This window comes from Coregonus clupeaformis, unplaced genomic scaffold (genome assembly GCF_020615455.1).
Source record: "Coregonus clupeaformis isolate EN_2021a unplaced genomic scaffold, ASM2061545v1 scaf0109, whole genome shotgun sequence".
Classification (NCBI taxonomy): Eukaryota; Metazoa; Chordata; class Actinopteri; order Salmoniformes; family Salmonidae; genus Coregonus; species Coregonus clupeaformis.
This window is the reverse complement of record NW_025533564.1, coordinates 385741-402078: the sequence shown is the minus strand read 5'-3', so window position 1 is coordinate 402078 and position 16338 is coordinate 385741. Positions and strand designations below refer to the sequence as shown.

The 16338-nt window shown below is 45.7% G+C and overlaps 1 protein-coding gene across 1 annotated transcript; it reads right to left on the bottom strand.

The window, feature by feature from the left end:
• Positions 1–9383: 9383 nt before the first annotated feature.
• On the bottom strand, positions 9384–12795 carry LOC121555958 (trophoblast glycoprotein-like). The gene has a single exon (XM_041869801.2). It carries the CDS (start codon positions 12213–12215, stop codon positions 11079–11081), a length of 1137 nt encoding a protein of 378 aa, XP_041725735.1. The 5' UTR covers positions 12216–12795; the 3' UTR covers positions 9384–11078.
• Between the last annotated feature and the right edge of the window lie 3543 nt (positions 12796–16338).

The window sequence follows — 16338 nt, the reverse complement described above, 5'->3', positions numbered from 1 at the left end:
TTCGTGGACGAGGAGAGAAGGCCACCGGGTTACGGGAGCCATTGGTGAAAAGAGGGAAGGAAGATGTAGAGGCACGGCGAGAGGTACTGAGGTGTATTGCCAGTACGGTCCGGCCTGTTCCTGTCCCTCGCACCAAGCCTATGGTGCGCGTCGCCAGCCCGGCCCGGCCTGTGCCTGCTCCCCGCACCAAGCCTATGGTGCGCGTTGTCAGCCCGGCCCGGCCTGTTCCTGCTCCCCGCACCAAGCTAATGGTGTGCGTCGCCAGCCCGGCCCGGCCTGTTCCTGCCCCTCGCACCAAGCCTACGGTGCGCGTCGCCAGCCCGGCCCGGCCTGTTCCTGCTCCCCGCACCAAGCCAATGGTGCGCGTCGCCAGCCCGGCCTGGCCTGTTCCTGCCCCTCGCACCAAGCCTACGGTGCGCGTCGCCAGCCCGGCCCGGCCTGTTCCTGCTCCCCGCACCAAGCTAATGGTGCGCGTCGCCAGCACGGCCCGGCCTGTTCCTGCCCCTCGCACCAAGCCAATGGTGCGCGTCGCCAGCCCGGCCCGGCCTGTTCCTGCTCCCCGCACCAAGCCAATGGTGCGCGTCGCCAGCCCGGCCCGGCCTGTTCCTAATCCCCGCACCAAGCCTACGGTGCGCGTCGCCAGCCCGGCCCGGCCCGTTCCTGCTCCACGCACCAAGCCAGGGGTGCGCATCGTCAGCCCGGTACGGCCCGTTCCTGCTCCACGCACCAAGCCAGGGGTGCGCATCGTCAGCCCGGTACGGCCCGTTCCTGCTCCACGCACCAAGCCAGGGGTGCGCATCGTCAGCCCGGCCCGGCCCGTTCCTGCTCCCTGCACCAAGCTAAAGGTGTGCGTCGCCAGCCCGGCCCGGCCTGTTCCTGCCCCTCGCACCAAGCCTACGGTGCGCGTCGCCAGCCCGGCCCGGCCTGTTCCTGCTCCCCGCACCAAGCCAATGGTGCGCGTTGCCAGCCCAGCCCGGCCTGTTCCTGCTCCCCGCACCAAGCTAATGGTGCGCGTCGCCAGCCCGGCCCGGCCTGTTCCTGCCCCTCGCACCAAGCCTACGGTGCGCGTCGCCAGCCCGGCCCGGCCTGTTCCTGCTCCCCGCACCAAGCTAATGGTGCGCGTCGCCAGCCCGGCCCGGCCTGTTCCTGCTCCCCGCACCAAGCCAATGGTGCGCGTCGCCAGCCCGGCCTGTTCCTGCTCCCCGCACCAAGCCTACGGTGCGCGTCGCCAGCCCGGCCCGGCCCGTTCCTGCTCCACGCACCAAGCCAGGGGGGGCGCATCGTCAGCCCGGTACGGCCAGTTCCTGCTCCACGCACCAAGCCAGGGGTGCGCATCGTCAGCCCGGTACGGCCCGTTCCTGCTCCACGCACCAAGCCAGGGGTGCGCATCGTCAGCCCGGCCCGGCCCGTTCCTGCTCCCTGCACCAAGCTAATGGTGTGCGTCGCCAGCCCGGCCCGGCCTGTTCCTGCTCCCCGCACCAAGCCAATGGTGCGCGTTGCCAGCCCAGCCCGGCCTGTTCCTGCTCCCCGCACCAAGCTAATGGTGCGCGTCGCCAGCCCGGCCCGGCCTGTTCCTGCCCCTCGCACCAAGCCTACGGTGCGCGTCGCCAGCCCGGCCCGGCCTGTTCCTGCTCCCCGCACCAAGCTAATGGTGCGCGTCGCCAGCCCGGCCCGGCCTGTTCCTGCTCCCCGCACCAAGCCAATGGTGCGCGTCGCCAGCCCGGCCCGGCCTGTTCCTGCTCCACGCACCAAGCCAGGGGTGCGCATCGTCAGCCCGGTACGGCCCGTTCCTGCTCCACGCACCAAGCCAGGGGTGCGCATCGTCAGCCCGGTACGGCCCGTTCCTGCTCCACGCACCAAGTCAGGGGTGCGCATCGTCAGCCCGGCCCGGCCCGTTCCTGCTCCCTGCACCAAGCTAATGGTGTGCGTCGCCAGCCCGGCCCGGCCTGTTCCTGCCCCTCGCACCAAGCCTACGGTGCGCGTCGCCAGCCCGGCCCGGCCTGTTCCTGCTCCCCGCACCAAGCCAATGGTGCGCGTTGCCAGCCCAGCCCGGCCTGTTCCTGCTCCCCGCACCAAGCTAATGGTGCGCGTCGCTAGCCCGGCCCGGCCTGTTCCTGCCCCTCGCACCAAGCCTACGGTGCGCGTCGCCAGCCCGGCCCGGCCTGTTCCTGCCCCTCGCACCAAGCCAATGGTGCGCGTCGCCAGCCCGGCCCGGCCTGTTCCTGCTCCCCGCACCAAGCCAATGGTGCGCGTCGCCAGCCCGGCCCGGCCTGTTCCTGCTCCCCGCACCAAGCCTACGGTGCGCCGTCGCCAGCCCGGCCCGGCCCGTTCCTGCTCCACGCACCAGGCCGGGGGGGCGATCGTCAGCCCGCGACGGCCCGTTCCTGCTCCACTCACCAAGCCAGGGGTGCGCATCGTCAGCCCGGTACGGCCCGTTCCTGCTCCACGCACCAAGCCAGGGGTGCGCATCGTCAGCCCGGTACGGCCCGTTCCTGCTCCCTGCACCAAGCCAGGGGTGCGCATCGTCAGCCCGGTCCGGCCCGTTCCTGCTCCACGCACCAAGTCAGGGGTGTGAGTCGTCAGCCCGGTCCGGCCCGTTCCTGCTCCACGCACCAAGCCAGGGGTGCGCGTCGTCAGTCCGGCACAGCCCATGCCTGGGTCACCGGTGCCTGGTCAGGTACCGGTCAGCTGCTCCACACCGGAGCCTAAGCAATCCGCTCCTACGATGTCCAGTCCAGCGCCAGCCAGCGGGGCCAGACCGGACCAGGGGCGCTACGGGGGGATTGTTGGAGGGTGGTGGTCAAGCCCGGAGCCGGAACCGCCTCCGAGGAGGAATGCCCACCCAGCCCTCCCCTGTTCGGTTTATGTTTAGGCGCGGTCGCAGTCCGCGCCTTTGGGGGGGGGTACTGTCACGCCCTGGCTCTGGGGACTCTGAAATGTTGAGCCAGGGTGTGGATTTTCTATGTTTAGTTTTCACTGTGTAGCTTCTATGTTGTGTTTTCTATGTTTTGGTTTCTGTTCTAGATCGTTTAGATCTATGTTGGTCAGGGTGGTTCCCAATCAGAGGCAGCTGTTGCTCGTTGTCTCTGATTGGGAGCCATACTTAGGTAGGCTGTTTTCATCTGTTCTTGGTGGGATCTTGTTCCAGTGTGGTTTGTGTTAGTACCGTTGGACTTCACGTATCGTTTGTTGTTTTGTTTATCGTGTGTACACTTAATAAAATAAGTATGTTTGCCTTCAACGCTGCGCCTTGGTCCTCCTCCTTCGACGATCGTGACAGTTGAGAGACTTGTTTTCTTTCATAAGGTAATTACAGTGGGGGAAAAAAGTATTTAGTCAGCAGCCAATTGTGCAAGTTCTCCCACTTAAAAAGATGAGAGAGGCCTGTAATTTTCATCATAGGTACACGTCAACTATGACAGACAAATTGAGGAAAAGAAATCCAGAAAATCACATTGTAGGATTTTTAATGAATTTATTTGCAAATTATGGTGGAAAATAAGTATTTGGTCACCTACAAACAAGCAAGATTTCTGGCTCTCACAGACCTGTAACTTCTTCTTTAAGAGGCTCCTCTGTCCTCCACTCGTTACCTGTATTAATGGCACCTGTTTGAACTTGTTATCAGTATAAAAGACACCTGTCCACAACCTCAAACAGTCACACTCCAAACTCCACTATGGCCAAGACCAAAGAGCTGTCAAAGGACACCAGAAACAAAATTGTAGACCTGCACCAGGCTGGGAAGACTGAGTCTGCAATAGGTAAGCAGCTTGGTTTGAAGAAATCAACTGTGGGAGCAATTATTAGGAAATGGAAGACATACAAGACCACTGATAATCTCCCTCGATCTGGGGCTCCACGCAAGATCTCAGCCCCGTGGGGTCAAAATGATCACAAGAACGGTGAGCAAAAATCCCAGAACCACACGGGGGGACCTAGTGAATGACCTGCAGAGAGCTGGGACCAAAGTAACAAAGCCTACCATCAGTAACACACTACGCCGCCAGGGACTCAAATCCTGCAGTGCCAGACGTGTCCCCCTGCTTAAACCAGTACATGTCCAGGCCCGTCTGAAGTTTGCTAGAGTGCATTTGGATGATCCAGAAGAGGATTGGGAGAATGTCATATGGTCAGATGAAACCAAAATAGAACTTTTTGGTAAAAACTCAACTCGTCGTGTTTGGAGGACAAAGAATGCTGAGTTGCATCCAAAGAACACCATACCTACTGTGAAGCATGGGGGTGGAAACATCATGCTTTGTGGCTGTTTTTCTGCAAAGGGACCAGGATGACTGATCCGTGTAAAGGAAAGAATGAATGGGGCCATGTATCGTGAGATTTTGAGTGAAAACCTCCTTCCATCAGCAAGGGCATTGAAGATGAAACGTGGCTGGGTCTTTCAGCATGACAATGATCCCAAACACACCGCCCGGGCAACGAAGGAGTGGCTTCATAAGAAGCATTTCAAGGTCCTGGAGTGGCCTAGCCAGTCTCCAGATCTCAACCCCATAGAAAATCTTTGGAGGGAGTTGAAAGTCCGTGTTGCCCAGCGACAGCCCCAAAACATCACTGCTCTAGAGGAGATATGCATGGAGGAATGGGCCAAAATACCAGCAACAGTGTGTGAAAACCTTGTGAAGACTTACAGAAAACGTTTGACCTGTGTCATTGCCAACAAAGGGTATATAACAAAGTATTGAGAAACTTTTGTTATTGACCAAATACTTATTTTCCACCATAATTTGCAAATAAATTCATAAAAAATCCTACAATGTGATTTTCTGGATTTTTTCTTCTCATTTTGTCTGTCATAGTTGACGTATACCTATGATGAAAATTACAGGCCTCTCTCATCTTTTTAAGTGGGAGAACTTGCACAATTGGTGGCTGACTAAATACTTTTTTTCCCCACTGTATATTATTAAGGTGATTATAATAATTTGTCACGTCACCTTCTTAGCCACATATGTAAATGAGGGTTGTTAAAAAGTGGGTGGAATTGTAATTAAGTCTTCATTCCCATCTTGCACTAGCCAATGAAAAGATGTTTGAATAATCACTTCTATAATGTAGTTTTCTCTGTGGCTGCACATTATTATTGTGTCTAATTTTCAGTTTTCTGATCTCAACCCTAGTCATGCTGCAGTTTGGAGGAGCATCTCCGCAACCAGCAGGGTCGGCAGCCGTACCTCCTCGCTGTTGGGCATCAGAAGAGCAAGGTTGAGAGCTTCTACATCACAATGGATAAGCGTCTCATCCCATGCAAGGCAAACCGCTCCCTCGGGGCATGTGATGAACTTTTCAAAGCACATTTTGTGTTTAATTTGTCTTACGATGTGGCACTTGTGAATTTTTACACATTCCTGCAGACAACAGTGTATAACATTGATGTGGGGAAAATGAAGGAGTCACCCAGAGTTAAAGACTTGAGAGCGAGACTGCTTAACCAGCCAGTAGCACTCTCACCCTGTGAGTAAGAAGCTATAACAATGTTGACCTGTTTCATGTGTCAGAAATATTATCCCAGCAGTCAACAGTTGATTTCACATTTAAGAGTTGAACATGGTTACTATCCTGGACCCAAGTTCAAATTGTTTTGTTCTCAGCAAGGCTGTAGGCATCAGTTCCTAACATATACAGGTTTTCGGAAGCACCTTAATAGTGTTCATAGTAATGTTCAGCAAATTGCTCAAACTTCAACTGTTGCATGTTCATCTAGTGAGCCAGTTGCAACTTCATCTCAGGCACATGCTTTGGAGGACACATTTAATCCACAAAATCAATGTAGCTCTTCCAGTGTTTATTCTGAGAGCAATGATTCAGGACTTACTAAAGATCCAACTAAAGAAATGTGTGCATCCATCGTGGGATTTCCAACAGTTTGGTATCCTCAATTGTAGGAGATTTGGAAGAACTAACAAGTGAGATTCGCTCACAAGCAAAGCATACAGCTATTTCTGCTTTACCTATTACTGACCCCAACATAAAACCCGTTCACAAATCTAAATACAGAATGGAAACGAAATAAATACTTCCACCAAAAATGGGGAGTTGTCGAGCCAGTGGAAATAACACTGGGAGTGAGATATGACAACAGGCGAAATCAGAAATCCGGTACTTATGATCAAGTAATTGTGAAGGATACTTTTATATATGTGCCGATTTTAGAAACATTGAAGTTCATGTGCAGAAATCCAGACATTTGTGTTTTGCTAAAGAAAGAGTGTAGATCAGAGCCTGACACATACTGACTTTTTTGATGGAAGTTATTTTAAAACCCACCCTTTGTTTACAGCTAATAGACATGCATTACAAATCCAACTATACTATGATGATTTTGAAAAAGCCAATCCCCTTGGCTCCAAACGTGGAATTCACAAAATTGGCTCTCTTTATTTTGTTGTAAGAAACGTTCCCCAAAAATGTAATTAGGTTTTGATTAACATTCATTTGGTAACACTTTTTCACACACAAGATCTGCACAAGTATGGTTTTGATGTTATACTAGAACCGTTGATAAATGATTTGAAAAAACTAGAAAGCCAAGGGCTAAGTCTTCCATTTTCAGATGAGCAGGTATATGGTACAATCTGTCAGATCACTGGAGATAATCTAGGGATGCACACAATTCTTGGTTTTAATGAGTCATTCAGTAGCTGTCATTTCTGTCGCCTTTGTTTGATTGAGAAGAATGATTGTCAAACGGTATACAGTGAGGATGATCCTTAGGTGATCCTTCGTGGAAAAGATATGTTTGAAATGCATTGCCAGTCTCTCCAGGAAAACCCACAATTGAAGTCACTTTATGGTTTGAAAAAAAGATCTACACTTAATTCATTGAAGTATTTCCATGTTTGTAATAACTATTCATTTGATATCATGCATGATCTTCTTGAGGGTGTGGTTCAGTATGAGATCAAATTGCTTTTTGGATATCTGACACAACACTTTATGTCAGAACAGGACTTGCTTTCCAGGATTTATGGTTTTGATTATGGATTTTTAGAACGAAAAAATAATCCTACAAACACTATTTTGGAGAGTGTTGGCAATGGCATTGGTTTGAATTCTATTCAGACATTGTGTCTTGTGAAAAACATCCAACTGTTGTTTGGTGACATTATTCCTGCAGGAAACAAAAACTGGAATTTGTTACTGTTGTTACTTCAAATAATGAACATAGTTTTTTCACCTTCTCTCACTCTAGGTATGACAATGTATTTAAAGCATTTGATTGTTGACCACCACAAACTATTTAAGCACTTGTATCCACATAGAAACTTGATACCTAAGCATCATTTTATGATCCATTACCCATCTTATATAAGGACAATTAGCCCCTTATTATATAAGTGGTGTATGAGGTTTGAGGCCAAACACAAGCTGTTTAAAGATTGTTTTAAAAATTTCTAAAACATAACCAAATCGCTTGCTAAAAAGCATCAGATGGCCATTGCTTATCACTGGGAAACCTTCACCCTCAAACAAAATGAGTATGGGCCAATTCAATATTTTCTCTTCAGAGATGAGAATGTCGTCAACAATTAAATGCTTGAAACGATCTTGTCAAAATATGTTTTCTCAACTAGTTGGGTTAAAGTTGATGGTGTAGAGTATAAAGCTGGACTAGTTATTTGCAGTGCAATGGAAGAAGACATGCCAGTCTTTTGTCAAATAAGTGATGTACTTCTGGTTGAAGATCAATTTTTTTTGGGGACAAACAAGCTATTTACAGAGAATTTTGATGACCATCATCATGCATTCAGAGTATTACGAAGTGCAGAAAGATGTCTACTAAAAATGTCTGAGCTTAAATTTCATAAACCGTTTGATATTCAAAGCTCATACAATGTTTCAGATGGAAGTATGTACATTATACCTTCATTCACAATGTTTTGATTCAACTGACTGCAAGGGAGAAAAGGCACAAATAAATGTTTTTGACAATGATTGTTTATTGTGATTAATTCTTATTAATATAAGTATATATTAAATTAATTATTAAATAATATTGAATAAATTAACAATTATAATTGACACTTTAGGGAGTGAAATTAACACTACACAAATAGTTTTAAAAAATTAACTCGGAGCAGTGTTAGTTGTCTAATCCCTTAGTGTTACTTTAACTCTGTTTTGCGCGTTAAAAAAGGAACTCTGGCAGTGTTAAATGTTTAACTATTTTGAAAGTGTTAATTTAACTCTGGAGAGTGTGGACCTATATAAACCCTCAAAAAGTGTTGAAATCATGTGGTAGTTAACTCTGTGGTAGTTAATTCAACACTGGACTTTTTGCTGTGAAGAGTGTGCAAAGCTGTCATCAAGGCAAAGGGTGGCGACTTTGAAAAATCTCAAAACTCAAATCTATTTTGATTTGTTTAACACTTTTTTGGTTACTACATGAGTCCATGTGTTATTTCATAGTTTTGATGTCTTCACTATTATTCTACAATGTAGAAAATAGTAAAAATAAAGAAAAACCCTTGAATGAGTAGGTGTCCAAACTTTTGACTGGTCCTGTATATAATATATTTGTCATGTGAATGCTGTATATAAAAGTATAACGTACTGTATTTAGTATGTAAAATGTATATGTGAAATCGTATTTATAAAATGTATGTAACAAAAAAGTTGTAAAAACAAAAAAGCTATTTCTGTCTTCCGAAGAGGGTGGATGGCTTAATATAAAAATATTAATAATCTAAATGGAATCCTAATGTGGCACAAGTCAAGGGGTGTGAATACTTTCTGAAGACACTGTATGTGTGTAGTTGAGCTTCTCACAATCAACAGGGTCGGGAGTTGTATCCAGGCACAACTCGATGGACAGACAGGCTCTCCAAGAAGCACTTGAGATACCGCAGGTGTGGCGACACATCCTCGGTCCTCCATGCCACATCACCAGGTTACCAGACAGGAAGATAGTGTTACAAATCACTTCCCATCCCATTTCAAAGGGGCACTGAGAAATACTCCCTGTCCCCACCATAAATATATAAATAGCAATGGTGGTTGGCTGGAAACTAACTAAGATGATGACAAAAACGATGAATTCCTGAAATGGATAGCCTGGCATCTACTCCTGATACCTTATTGGCTCATTTAAAAACAAACAATGTCTTGGGAAGATGGATTGCAGACATAAGAAATACGTGACAGGCCTACATATTTTAAACTCACCTCCATAGTCAATCCGGGGTTAAAATGAATATACTGTGTAATGGTTATAATGCATTATCCTTGTTGGACCATGCAAACAGACTGTCTTTGTATTGTGAGTGAGGGACAAAGAAACATGGTTAACACCCACACTGCATTCATTAATTTGGACACAAAATCACTGTATGATCACAAACCTGGGAAATACAAAAACATTTTACACAAGAGCCACTTTAATATTCAAACACGTTGCCTGAAAAGCACATAGGTGAGTATGTATCACCAGACATGACTGAATGAGGGAAGTCTGGCCATTGTTATGGTAAGAGGATTTGTACAGTAGCTTGGGGCTATGCAATGGCAGTAGTTAGTTGTGCACAGAGACTGTGTTTCTGTTTGTGCTTGTTAGCTCACACTATCTCCTGGGTGGTCTTCTATGTGCATGGTGAGGTAATGGCCAGGTGTTCTACTCACACATTCACCAACTGTGCAGTTACTATATCATCCAGATTATATTTTTCTACTATACCTGAATACTTTTCCTGTAAAATAATGTTCCACATTTGATATTTACTAATACATACTTGACACCAGAAAGAAACAAGAGCACAGCATTTACCAGGAAAGGAAACAATGCTTGAAAATAAGATACTTTCTTAATGCCACACAGCTAAAACACTACAGAATAAAGCAGAGTTTAAGCTAATTCCCATACCATACTGCCTGTAGAGTGCCCTCCCGGTAAGAACCTTGGGTACTGTGTACCTTCATTAGCATTTGTCAAGAAACACAGCGCTTATCTTTCCCCTTTTGCAGCTGTTTGCACTCACAACGTTGGAATGCTTTGAATGAGTCACATTCCTGTGACTGGTGTAGTTGAACCTAAGAACTTGTTCACTGACCATTGGCTATACCTCAAAATATGATTTTTGATGGTTCTGAGCTATGCAATCATTTGACTATCGAGACAGGTTCAATTGGACAGGAACATTCCTGTCACGTCTAGATTCCCAAATAGAGTGGCAGTTGATTTTAAAACTTTAATTGGAAAGTATTTAAATCAATTCATCTTCAAGGTAATTCCGCCACCTTCGAAAGTCCCAGTTAGCCTTTTCTCACCTCTTAAGAGTAAAAGTTGGACACTCAACAATGGCTGCTGCCTGTAATGTCTCATCTGCACTAGCTGACCGAGAACAGAGAGCTTGTTAATGTCTTGCCTGTGTGGTATGGTTGGTGCTGGCTGTGGCACGATGACCTCTGTCTGCATGTGTTTGAACTTGCAATGAGTGTGCACTTCTCCATTTCGTGACCCTGAATCTCTGCTTCCCAAACACCTCCACATTCCTCAGTCTCTGGAGTTTAAAAGGACCTCAGTGCAATACTAGTGAGAGAAATTAGCAAGTGCTTTAAAAATCACATATTAAAAAGGAATAAAAACAATTAAACAAGCATAGCAACACTGTGCAGTGGGAGGAAAGTGGAAACAAACATGTATTTAAAATATAACCAGCAGAAAGGATAAAGATATGTAGCCTAGTTACTACCAGTCAAAAGAAGTCTGTTTAGTTGGAGTTCTACGTACCGTCCCCTTTTGCTCAAGGAAGGGAAAATTAAATATTACAGAGAGCCCTCTCACAAACCCTGTCTGAGTCATGATTCTGAGTCCATGGAACGTTGAACTACATCAAAAGGTGTAAAACCAAACCATCAGAATTGCGTTGCAGGGGCCACAGGCATGCGTAGAGGCAGATTGTGGGTCGTCGTGACTGAGGCTAGTACGAGTCATGACTGGTGGGGGGGGGCGGGGGGGTTGCAGGCAGGCTGGAGCCCCCCGGAACTAAAGAGATGCATATGTTGCTCTTGACCAGTCATAATGCCTCAGTCACTGTGGAGCCCTGGCTTACATAGCAGTCCTCTCAAACATCTGAGTTGAGGCTGATGTTGGCCAACCTGGGGTCCGAGTTGATCTCATACCTGTAATGGTAACCCTCCATGTGGTCCCTGCACGCGTCCCGAATATTGTATATCCACCGCTTGATCCCCTTCCTGTTGAGGTAGAGGACCAGCAGAAAGATCACTCCGATCAAGGCCAGCACCATGCCCAGGAAGACATATGAGGTCTCCAGCACACCTTTCATTTCACCTGAAAAGGTACACTCCAACTCCAAGTGTTCTATCTGGAGCAACGGTAACTGCCTCAGAACCTCAGGGTCAGAACAGGTCATATTCTGCTTGTCTGGGACCTGCTCAGAGCTCTTCAGCCAGGCCACAAGGTCCTCGATATTGCAGTCACAGCGCCAAGGGTTCCCTGCCAGATGCACCTGAAGCCCAGGCTTCAGGCTGAAGTCCATCAGTGTAGTGTTGGGTAGTTCCCTCAGGGCATTGTCCCTCAGGTCTAGCTCACGGAGCGGAGGAACACTCAGCGTCCCGTTCCGGATGAAGATGAGAGAGTTGTTTTGTAGGTTGAGGATGGTGAGGTTGGAGAGGTGGGAGAACATGCCCTCAGGGAGGACCACCAGGTCATTGTTAGACAGATCCAAGCTGGTAAGTTGAAGGGCTCCGCCACTCCGTAGCAGGCTGAAGAGCTCATCCATGGAAGTATGGTTGTAAAAAGCCCTGCTGAGGTTGAGGTCCAGCAGTTTGTTGTAATCAGGGAAGGCTTGAGCACTAAAATTCAGAATCCTGTTGTTACTCAAGTCTAGCAGCCGGAGATTTGGCAAGTTGTTGAATACATTGTGGTCCACCAGCTCCACCTGGTTTCCTGTGAGATACAAGTCTGTTAACTGTTCAAGAGGCACAGGGAAAGACCCAGCTGTGAGATGGGAAATGTTGTTCCCAGTAATGAACAGGGTTTTAGTGTTTACTGGCAATGTTTGTGGAACCACGAATAAACCCTGGTTCACACATTTTACCGTGGATGTGAAACAGACGCATTTGTCAGGACAGGCTGAATTTGAAACAAGGAGAGCAAAGAAAAACCACAAACGAAGCAGAGTTGTATTCTCTCGGGTTTCTTCAAGTTTACAACATAACAATGAGCTCACAAAACGCATTTTTCCACCCGTGTTTCCAATGAATCTGATAGATGAAACGAAGCACAGCGCGTAGAATGTGCACAAATGTTTTTCCCCGAGTCAATCCACGTTCAAGTTCCTGTCCTCCACATGGAAAATGGTACTTTTCAACCTTATTCCTGAAGGAAATAGCTCCACTTCCGATTTAAACTGGGCGGCAACGATTACATTCATTAGCTAAACAGCCTCCTCACATACGTTTACACAGAGAAAAGTTTTTGTTGCCAATCAGTCTTTCATCATGCTCCTCGTGTTAGTGTGGCTTTCAAATCCGGTCGCTGATCGTTTTATCGCACAGCTCTCACTAAAATGCATTCGCATACGCCGGAGTCAGCCTTTGAAGTGAAGTGCGTAAACAGCCATCAGATTTCGAGGAGTTCAATAATGGCCAGAAAAAACGAGAAAATGTTCTAACAAAAGTATCTGAGGACACTCGGTCCAACAATGCTTCCCTCGAATCAACAGAATAGACTCTTCTCCAAGTCCGGTAGGCGAAAAATGAGTCCGCCACCGCACAAACCACTGCAAGGCGTAGGCTATACCATGTTCCATTACAACGGGTGAGCAATGAAACTTTTGTAAATACAAGTTGTCATTCAACAAATTAAATATTTGCTATATATCCTTGTTATTGCTCACATTTCTTGTTTCCTTTATTTATTTAAATGTTTATAAAATCACAATATGTGCAGTCTCAATTGGGTATTTCACTGTGGTCAACAAAATTCTATGGTGTGCGCCAAATTAAACACTGCTTCAGAGCTGAAGTAGCCTAGTCTAATCTAATGAAAGGTTTTCGATCCAAAATCAAATACATCGTCAACTATACTCAATTATTATGAAACTGTAAACAAGTATTGCATATTATTTAATATCATAGGCTACATCTCAGATACATTGTAGATAGCAGGGGCAGGGCCACTCAGCCAATGTGCTGGAGAGCTAAGGGAATGCAATTTTTAACCTCAGAACACAAGAACCCATTAGTCTCAGACTTTATGATTCAATTGAAAGATTATTGTCAAGGGAAAATCCATCACTTTGGTTGTGTAATGCACTTCCTCACTTAATGTAGGCTATTATGTGCTTTTAGAGGGGAATGACAATCGAAAGATAGAGCATAATGTGGGTGGTTTAATTTACTATAGCCTACTGGGCTGCAATTTTTTTGAATAGCCAGCAGTAACGTGAGCATAGCTGTGGGAAGTAGAGGTGCTGAGGGTGCTGCAGATAAAGAAATAAATAAAATATGTATAATAATAAAAAATTACAATGTTTTTTGTCCCACAAAATGTGTGAACTAGATCCCCCTCACCCTACAGCACCCCCAACCCAAAACATCTTCCCGCGGCCATACATGTGTTATTTTAGACAGTTGTCATTAATTTAGATTAGTTAACAGCCAATATATAATCCTAATTGATTGATGAGGAGCACATAGTCCCCAGGGTCCAGGGCATAACACTGATGAAGTTCTGGAGTGGAGAGAAACCAAGCACTGCTGTTAGTGTGAAGAAGGCTGTGTGTGTGTGTGTTTGAGAGAGAGAGAGAGAGAGAGTACATAGGTCTACACAGTAAAATTCATGCTCTTATACATGTAGTTACATTTACCAGACACTCTTATCCAGAGCGACTTACTGGAGCAATTAGTGTTAAGTGCCTTGCTCAAGGGCACATCAATAGATTTTTCACCTAGTCGGCTCAGGGATTCAAACCAGTGACCTTTTGGTTACTGGCCCAATGTTAGGCTACCTGCACTGTAATTACTCTAGTAATAACATTCTATTAAAGTGTTAATTGATAACAACCTATTAACATAACGTTTAGTGAACCATTGTAATGTTTTTGTAATTACATAAGAGAAACTTATCCCCTTGTAAAATAGCTAAACTGCTGCTCACCAGATCTTCCGGTACCAAGAGTCAGAACTTAATCTGGTCCAAATAAAGGAGAGCAGCATAAAACATTTTTATTTCCAAAACGGTATATCCAACAATTTTTCACATTTGTGTTTTTTCATCAAAAATAAATGCTTATGGGTACCTTTATGTGTGTGTAACATATTACTGTTCTCAGATTTGTTATTCATAGATTTTAGATGTGTATTAAAATATTTTCTTTTTTTTTGCAAAACGCTACATACAGTTGAAGTCGGAAGTTTACATACACCTTAGCCAAATACATTTAAACTCAGTTTTTCACAATTCCTGACATTTAATCCTAGTAAAAATTCCCTGTTTTAGGTCAGTTAGGATCACCACTTTATTTTAAGAATGTGAAATGTCAGAATAAGTAGAGAGAATTATGTATTTAAGCTTTTATTTCTTTCATCACATTCCCAGTGGGTCAGAAGTTTACATACACTCAATTAGTATTTGGTAGCATTGCCTTTAAATTGTTTAACTTGGGTCAAACGTTTCGGGTAGCCTTCCACAAGCTTCCCACAATAAGTTGGGTGAATTTTGGCCCATTCCTCCTGACAGAGCTGGTGTACCTGAGTCAGGTTTGCAGGCCTCCTTGCTCGCACACGCTTTTTCAGTTCTGCCCACAACTTTTCTATAGGATTTAGGTCAGTTCTTTGTGATGGCCACTCCAATAGCTTGACTTTGTTGTCCTTAAGCCATTTTGCCACAACTTTGGAAGTATGCTTGGGTTCATTGTCCATTTGGAAGACCCATTTGCGACCAAGCTTTAACTTCCTGACTGATGTCTTGAGATGTTGCTTCAATATATCCACATAATTTTCCTTCCTCATGATGCCATCTATTTTGTGAAGTGCACCAGTCCCTCCTGCAGTGAAGCACCCCCACAGCATGATGCTGCCACCCCCGTGCTTCACTGTTGGGATGGTGTTCTTTGGCTTGCAAGCATTCCCCTTTTTCCTCCAAACATAACGATGGTCATTATGGCCAAACAGTTATATTTTTGTTTCTTCAGACCAGAGGACATTTCTCCAAAAAGTACGATCTTTGTCCCCATGTGCAGTTGCAAACCGTAGTCTGGCTTTTTTATGGCGGTTTTGGAGCAGTGGCATCTTCCTTGCTGAGCGGCCTTTCAGGTTATGTCGATATAGGACTTGTTTTACTGTGGATATAGATACTTTTGTACCTGTTTCCTCCAGTATCTTCACAAGGTCATTTGCTGTTGTTCTGGGATTGATTTGCACTTTTCGCACCAAAGTACGTTAATCTCTAGGAGACAGAACGCGTCTCCTTCCTGAGCGGTATGACGGCTGCGTGGTCCCATGGTGTTTATACTTGCGTACTATTGTTTGTACAGATGAATGTGGTACCTTCAGGCGTTTGGAAATTGCTCCCAAGGATGAACCAGACTTGTGGAGGTCTACAATCTTTTTTCTGAGGTCTTGGCTGATTTCTTTTGATTTTCCCATGATGTCAAGCAAAGAGGCACTGGGTTTGAAGGTAGGCCTTGAAATACATCCACAGGTACACCTCCAATTGACTCAAATGATGTCAATTAGCCTATCAGAAGCTTCTAAAGCCATTACATAATTTTCTGGAATTTTCCAAGCTGTTTTAAGGCACAGTCAACTTAGTGTATGTAAACTTCTGACCCACTGGAATTGTGATACAGTAAAATAATCTGTCTGTAAACAATTGTTGGAAAAATTACGTGTGTCATGCACAAAGTATATGTCCTAACCGACTTGCCAAAACTATAGTTTGTTAACAAGAAATTGGTGGAGTGGTTGAAAAACGAGTTTTAATGACTCCAACCTACAGTGAGGGAAAAAAGTATTTGATCCCCTGCCGATTTTTTACGTTTGCCCACTGACAAAGACATGATCAGTCTATAATTTTAATGGTAGGTTTATTTGAACAGTGAGAGACAGAATAACAACAAAACAATCCAGAAAAACGCATGTCAAAAATGTTATAAATTGATTTGCATTTTAATGAGGAAAATACGTATTTGACCCCTCTGCAAAACATGATTTAGTACTTGGTGGCAAAACCCTTATTGGCAATCACAGAGGTCAGACGTTTCTTGTAGTTGGCCACCAGGTTTGCACACATCTCAGGAGGGATTCTGTCCCACTCCTCTTTGCAGATCTTCTCCAAGTCATTAAGGTTTCGAGGCT